This window comes from Onychostoma macrolepis, chromosome 04, assembly GCF_012432095.1.
Source record: "Onychostoma macrolepis isolate SWU-2019 chromosome 04, ASM1243209v1, whole genome shotgun sequence".
NCBI lineage: Eukaryota > Metazoa > Chordata > Actinopteri > Cypriniformes > Cyprinidae > Onychostoma > Onychostoma macrolepis.
This window is the reverse complement of record NC_081158.1, coordinates 10,286,385-10,293,405: the sequence shown is the minus strand read 5'-3', so window position 1 is coordinate 10,293,405 and position 7,021 is coordinate 10,286,385. Positions and strand designations below refer to the sequence as shown.

General features: G+C 33.9%; 1 protein-coding gene across 3 annotated transcripts in view; it reads left to right on the top strand.

The window, feature by feature from the left end:
* LOC131538835 (zinc finger protein 32-like) overlaps nucleotides 1-6,454 on the top strand; it is a 9,016-nt gene extending 2,562 nt beyond the window's left edge. Inside the window, exons 3-5 of one of the 3 annotated variants that reach the window (XR_009270688.1) lie at nucleotides 382-803; nucleotides 3,314-3,405; nucleotides 5,726-6,454. Coding sequence is in view for 1 of the 3 variants with exons in the window: in XM_058772985.1 (XP_058628968.1) it covers nucleotides 382-782 (401 nt within the window). In the remaining 2 variants the exon portion in view is untranslated. Of the gene's footprint in view, nucleotides 1-381; nucleotides 804-3,313; nucleotides 3,406-5,725 lie in introns of those variants that run through there. The other 2 variants (XR_009270687.1, XM_058772985.1) reach the window with 2 other exon arrangements.
* Nucleotides 6,455-7,021: the final 567 nt, after the last annotated feature.

Sequence of the window (7,021 nt, the reverse complement as noted above, 5' to 3'; positions counted from 1 at the left end):
GTCTATTTTAAAATGTTTCATTAAAATGGTTCTGGTTTGACTAAATGATTCAATGACTCGCTCATAAAGATGTCAATTGATTAATTACTGAATAAATAAGTCATTTTGAATGAATCTCTTGAATGAATGATTCAGTGACTCACTCAAAGACTTTAATCGTTTCATTACTGAATAAATCAGTGATTTTAAACAAACTTCTTAAGATGATGCTTAAATCCTGACAGAAATTGTTCACAAGTTCCATAGTGTAGTGAAGAGGACAGGTCTATAATTACCCAGTTTTGTTGCATAACGCTAGTTTTGATACTTGTCTTGGTTTTGATGTCTGCTGTTTTGAGCCATTAAACTGCCATTAACATGTATTTGTCTTTTCCACTTTAGAACTGATAACACTGAAAGAGGAAAAAGAAGAACTGAAAGAAATAGAAGAGAAAAATCACAATGAGAGACGTGATTTCATACACACTGAAACAAATTCGGTTCGGAAGACTAAATCTATAAGAAACTTCCCTTGCCATCAATGTGGAAGGATTTTCACACTAAAAGGAAACCTTAATTTACACATGAGAATTCACACTGGAGAGAGGCCTTTCACATGTCAACAGTGTGGAAAAAGCTTTGTTAAAAAAGGAAACCTTGATGAACACATGCATGTTCACACTGGAGAGAAGTCTTTCATCTGCAAACTGTGTGGAGATAGTTTCTTACGAGCAGGACATCTTACGATACACTTGAGAATTCACACTGGAGAGAAGCTCTTCAAACGAGAGTTTCAGTCATAAAACACATGAAAAGTCACACAGGTGAGAGTCCTTACACCTCCAAACTGTGAGGGATCCACAGAAATGTTATTCATTACTATAAAGTGACATGACTGGGGATGATTTCTTTTTCTTCATACATTGCCGCAGACATGATTAGTAAACAGTGAAATTCATTGATGCTTATTTTCATTAACAACTTATTTTTTCGTTGATATTAACAGTTGGTTGATACAGCCGCAACATCAGTAATACTCTGTACTAACTTGGACAGTTGAGCTGTCTTTGTCATAATTTCTATGTTGTAAAATCTATGTTGTCAAATTCATATCTCTGTATTTTTTGGCTGATTTGCGGTATACGGTATATTTCTCTGTACTTTTGTATTTGGATTAAACAAATAAAGTGAATGTAACCATAGGCGTATATTATGTTAAAAAAGGGATAAAATCACATTACATTCCAACATTGTGACATTGCAATCTAAAATAATGCTCTTAAAGCAGAAGTTAAATTTAACTAAACTAAAAATGAAAATAATAAAAAAGCACAGACTAATTGAGTAAAAAGGCTGTTTTGATTACCCCATTACAGTCACTTTACAGTTGGTGCTATCATACAAATACACTCACTTGTAGGTTTAAAATTCTACATATCACGTGCATTGTTTATTAACTACAAATATTTCAGCAAAATGTATAATGTGCATGTTTGGCACGCATGCACGTGGCGGCACTCGTTCAATGAAGTCTGTGAAGTTTAGCGGAGAATCTCAAAGCAGAAGGCTCATGCACTTCTCACAGCAAAATGGAAATATTTCCATGGCTTTCTAACATTTACAGATGGAGAACATACCTGTGAAATGTAAGTTATGCATTTAGTAAAACAGCACATCTCAGACACATTAAACAGCCCGAGTCTGTCAGCAGCACACGCAGCCTTTCTGTCAGAGCCGTTTTTAACTGAAACTAAACTATAGGCTTCTATATCTTACGAGTTTTTTAAAGCCGTTCATATAAAGTTTGTCACATGTTTAGAACAAATTGTATTATGCACTTTCTCTGCAGTAGCTCAGTCTATGTCCTCTGCTATATTTTCTGATGCGCTCATTTCAGGCTACTGTATATAAACGGTATTGCCTCATATCATATCTCTTATAAAGAATATATCGATATATCGTACAAACTCGATATACCGCCCAGCCCTGTTGTCAAAAGCGATATTAGTGTTAGAAGAAAGATGTAGCCTACTCATGATTGGATGCCAAAAGGTCATGCATCACTTGAATAAATGATTTGCTTAAATGCAAACTGAAACTGTTCACAAGTACCATTGCTTAATAAAAAAATACTAATATTTTAGACATGAGTGGAAGATTCTGGACTGGTCTATAAAAACAGTTTTGTTGCATGATGTTGGTTTTGGTGTTTATGGGTCAGTGACAATAAAAGGTTGGCAAGATGAGAAATTCAAAAATATTTTTAAAAACTTGTTTTAAAAGCATGCATCAGGTAATTTAAAATGTACATTGTGTATTTATGTTGATTTTTATGTAATTAAAAATTAAAATAAAAACATTAAGACTGCGTGTACCTGAAAATGTCAAATGGTATAACCACCAAAGAATGTGAAATATTAAATATTTTATCCACCTAGATGGCATGTAAGTGTACTCACAGAAATAAATACTTAATTTTAAAATCACACAAAAGTTGATTTTATTAGTTATCTCTAAATGTACATTTTAATGCCTTTTTGCAATATTTGGCTAGGCACATGCTGAAAACACATCTGCTTTCTAAATAATCTTTGACAAATTATGCAAAAATGTTTTTAAAACTGTTTACACTAAAATAGATTAAATTATTATTAAATTAATTTCACATTAATTTCCAAGTATATAATTATTTTTAATGAAAAATACTGGTTACACCAATTGACGCAAACCAGTTACAACACCTGACCATGTTGCTTCTACAGCCAAAGGCCACTGTTTGTTGAAGAAATTGCCACTGAAAATTAAGCATGACAGTCAACCAGTTCAGCTGAAGTGGTTTTATTTCGTTTTCAACACTGAAAAAAAACATCTAGCAGCAAGAAAACATCATAGTGATGAACAGTGTCTCGTAAGTACAGTAAAGGAACAATATCTGATAACAACAAATCAACAGAGTGATGAACTTTGAACTCCTGTCTTGTTTCAATTACAGTTAAAAAAATATCTGAGGCAGAGATAGTGGCATAGGAGAAGGATGATGTGGCCATATACACCACACAGGTGTGGACTGTAACCTGCTTGCGGCTGCCACCGAAGTGGAAAGCCTGAATTTCACTGCTGAGCTTACAGCCATAGTTCTCAGCGAAGTCCTCATGAACGCAGACTTCATCCTCACGTAGTGTTTCTTTCAGCTCTGAGTGTTTTGGCTTGGTGTAGCCAGTTGAAATGGTGCTTAGCTAGAGTCCAGCTTCTTGTTAAGCAAAGCCATCAGATCTTCACAATTTCCGCTTTGTGTGACTTTTGCAAAGTTAGCGACGTTTTTTTTCTTTTTCAGATGTGACTACTCTGGACCACTGCTGCCATGTTGTTTCAGTTTACACCAGAGGTCCTTCAAACTCGATCTCGTTGTAGCAGCACTTCGCACAGGTGCGATCCATGCATTGCTTGCTGCTAGTATTGCATGCAATAACTGCTAGCAACTCTAGAAGAATGCCTTTCAGTTGCAATTTAAGCAGCTTGACATTTTCATGGTCTATTAAAGCACGTATTTCTGTCAGTGTCTTTTGCTGGTGTTTCATAAAGGGCAGTATCTCACGAATTGTCTAAATGACAATTTCAGGTGTCTCTTGACTGTTGCATTGTACTGTGCATGAAGCTCTTTCAGAGAAATGAAGCAGTGCTTCTTGATTTTATTTTTCATCACCGTGTAATTTTTGTCTGATAATATGCGACTGTTTTCATCCCTACAAAGAAAGCTGACCACTTCTTCTCTTCTCACTCTTGTGGTTTTCATTTTGTCTCAGTTTCTTTCCCCTAACAGTTTTCTGTTTTTTCTTTTGCCTCTCTGTATCTTTTGTCTTTTGTTTTGCTATTTGGAGATCCTTTTTAACTTTGCGAAGTTCAGACCTCAGCCTTTCCCTCTCTTTGAACAGTGAGCTATAGGATTTATTCTTTCTCTCCTTTTTCTTTCCTTGTAGGGGCCTCTCTAAATTTGGCTGCTCTTAGTCATGATCATCAAGGTGATTATGCATGGGCTCAGGATTGTCAAGATGCTGAATTTGCTCATTTGCTGATGTGTTTATAGATGGTGGAGTTATGTTGAGAACATCAAGCACCCTTTTGTTTTTTCTGTAGTTTCTATGGTACTCTCTCTTTTCCCTCATCTTCTCCTGCTTTGTCTTGGAAAGCTTGGCTACAGGAATATGCTTTGTCTTTCCCTCTCTTTTTCTCTTTTGATAACTACAAATACAATTAGCCTACAGAGCTTCTAAAAACAATTATATCCTTATTACCACCTCACCCTGTGATTTCCACTGGGTAACCTTTCAGAACACCTGCATCACTCTTTGACTTTAACCTGACATTCTTAGTCTGTCACAGGGTGTCTCTCTGTGTGTGTGTGTGTGTGTGTGTGTGTGTGTGTGTAAACTACCTTTCACGTCTTTTGGCAAGGTAATTGGCCCTTGCAACAGGATCAGCATTCACTTGTGCTCTATGAGGAGCCACTTTTTCCTTGCATGAAAGTGGCATCTGTTGGGGGGGAAAAGGGGCTCTGTTATATCATATTAATTATAAAATATCAGAAATTTTATTAATTGTATTTTCAGATGTAAATTGTAATCTTTGGTTAACATTTCTTTTATCGCTGAATTTATGTTCAAATGTAGACACCAACTTCATTCTGCTACATTATTAAATAATGTATGTACATTATATTATCATATTACATTATATTATAAGTGAATGGAATAGAAATATGCATTAAAGCTAAACATTTCAAAAACACTCATGTTGTGTAGCATAATTATTTTGTCCTAGGCTTACAGAGTTTTAATAATAAAGTTGTGGATAAAGCACCACTTTCTCAAAAAAATCTTTAATCAGCATCATTAACTAGTGATATTTGACTAAATTGGCCCCTAACAGAAAGTCTTGTAACAGGAGTCAGTTACACCATTTCAATTTAAAATCAATTTTGACAGGCATGGTCATGGACACCTATGTAAGCACATGGCCTTGGTGGGAATATTTCAAATGTAATTTAAGTTAATACTCATTTTTATAATAATTATCAATGTATTCCTGGGGTCTTACCATTTGACATGTATACCTAAGAATACCTGACCATACCCTAAAAATGTCAAATTATCTCACATTTTAAAGAGAGTTACTAACCTTTGCATGCAGCAGTTAGTCTCATCGGGGTCCTTCTGTGATTCAATTTCCTGTCACATGGTCTTCTGCACAATATTAACAAAATGGCTCCTTGAATGGTGGTTACACCAGCTTGATGCTTCAGGAATTTGACTTAAGTCACATGATTCCCAAAATTAATTATAATATTCAGAACAATGGTGTTCCATTTAACTTTATTTACTATTAAATAGGTCTTATGTAAGCTGATATGGTGTTTTATTGAGAATTTCACCTTTTTTAAACAAGATCAATTATTTGGTACAAGGTTTTTACGGTTACACCACATTGACATTTTTGCAAAAATCCCCCAAATATTCTCTCAAAGTGTATTTAAACTAGAAATTTTAGACTTACTCCTCAAAAAAGAGAATGTAGGCAAGTAGTTTAATTTATTTTGAAATTTTAACCCTTTTAAATTTAATTAAACTATATGGACACAAGAAAAGTAGCGTCACGTCATTGACCCTTATATCTTGGTTTTGATGTCTGTTGGTTTGAGCTATTAAATTGCTTTTAACTTGTATTTGTCTTTTTTCACTTTTTTTCAAAGAAAATCAAGAAATAAAAGAGAAAATTTCATGGCTGCAGAAAAATCCATACCGGTGATACAAAGAAGACCAAATCCAACAGTTAGGCTACTTCACCTGCCATCAACGTGGACAGAGTTTCAACATCATTTTTGTGAACACATTCTGGAAAGAAACTGCAGTACTCAGAGAGTGGAAAGAGGATTAAAAATAGGAGTCATTTAAAAAGTAGCCCATGCATTCACTCGGGAGGAAGGCAATTTAATTGTTTAATTTCTTTTGCCGTCACACTTAAAGCCAATCCACACCGCACCGACAGATGCAGACCAATGTCGACAGCCAACAGAGTACAGTACGTCCCTTCTCAGACAAACAGTGATTCAACATGTTCAGTCAGCGAAATCTGTGAAATTAAAGTTACGTTCACACTAAAGCTGAATGTGGCCCAAATCTGATTGTCCACCTTCATAATCTGCATTCTTTGCCTCTTTATAATTTTGACTTTTTTTGGCTTTTTATTTTTTGTCTTGTACATAAGAACTTCTGTGATTGCACAAGACCATCTGCTTTGCTATAATTCAGTTGTTCTCAAACTCTTTTTTTTCCCAAGACACCTTTGTGACTACAAAATTAATCTTTTAAACTTTGCAGATTTTTACATTTTCAAACCCTGAAAAAGCTAATATACAAAAAAGCTTAATTAAACTTTTGTGACTTCTGTCTTTCTTAGACAAATGCAGCAATGTAAATGAAATGTTTCTGATTTGTTGCCTACATCTGTTTTTTTTTTTTTTGGCTGTCCGCGCTAATGAAAAAAAGTATGCTTTATTGTATTTGTAGTATATTCCCTGTTTTAATAGTACATTGCAAATATACTAACAGAAAATGTACTATCTTTAAATATATAAAAAGTACTGTATATTAGCATCATGCTTTTGCCTATTTTCACAATAAAACTTGTAACATACTTTAAAATAATTGTAATCTAGTATATTTTCTAAAAATATATATTTTACAAAAATATAAAAAATAAACAGAACTTTCAGTTCAAGTATAAGTATATTTATTTGCACTTTAAATACACTTTACACAAATTACACAAATATATTTTATGAATATTTTTTAACTGTGTGCTGAAAATGATCATTGTAATAAATGCATTGAAAGAGTACTTTCAAAGTACAGTATTAAATAACCTGAAGTTGTAGTATGTTTTAAGTCACATTTTTGAGTCATTTTTATTTACTTCTTCATGCTTGGAATTCACTTAATTACTTGGACATACATTGCTTTCAGAAAATAATCAAACAAACAAATAA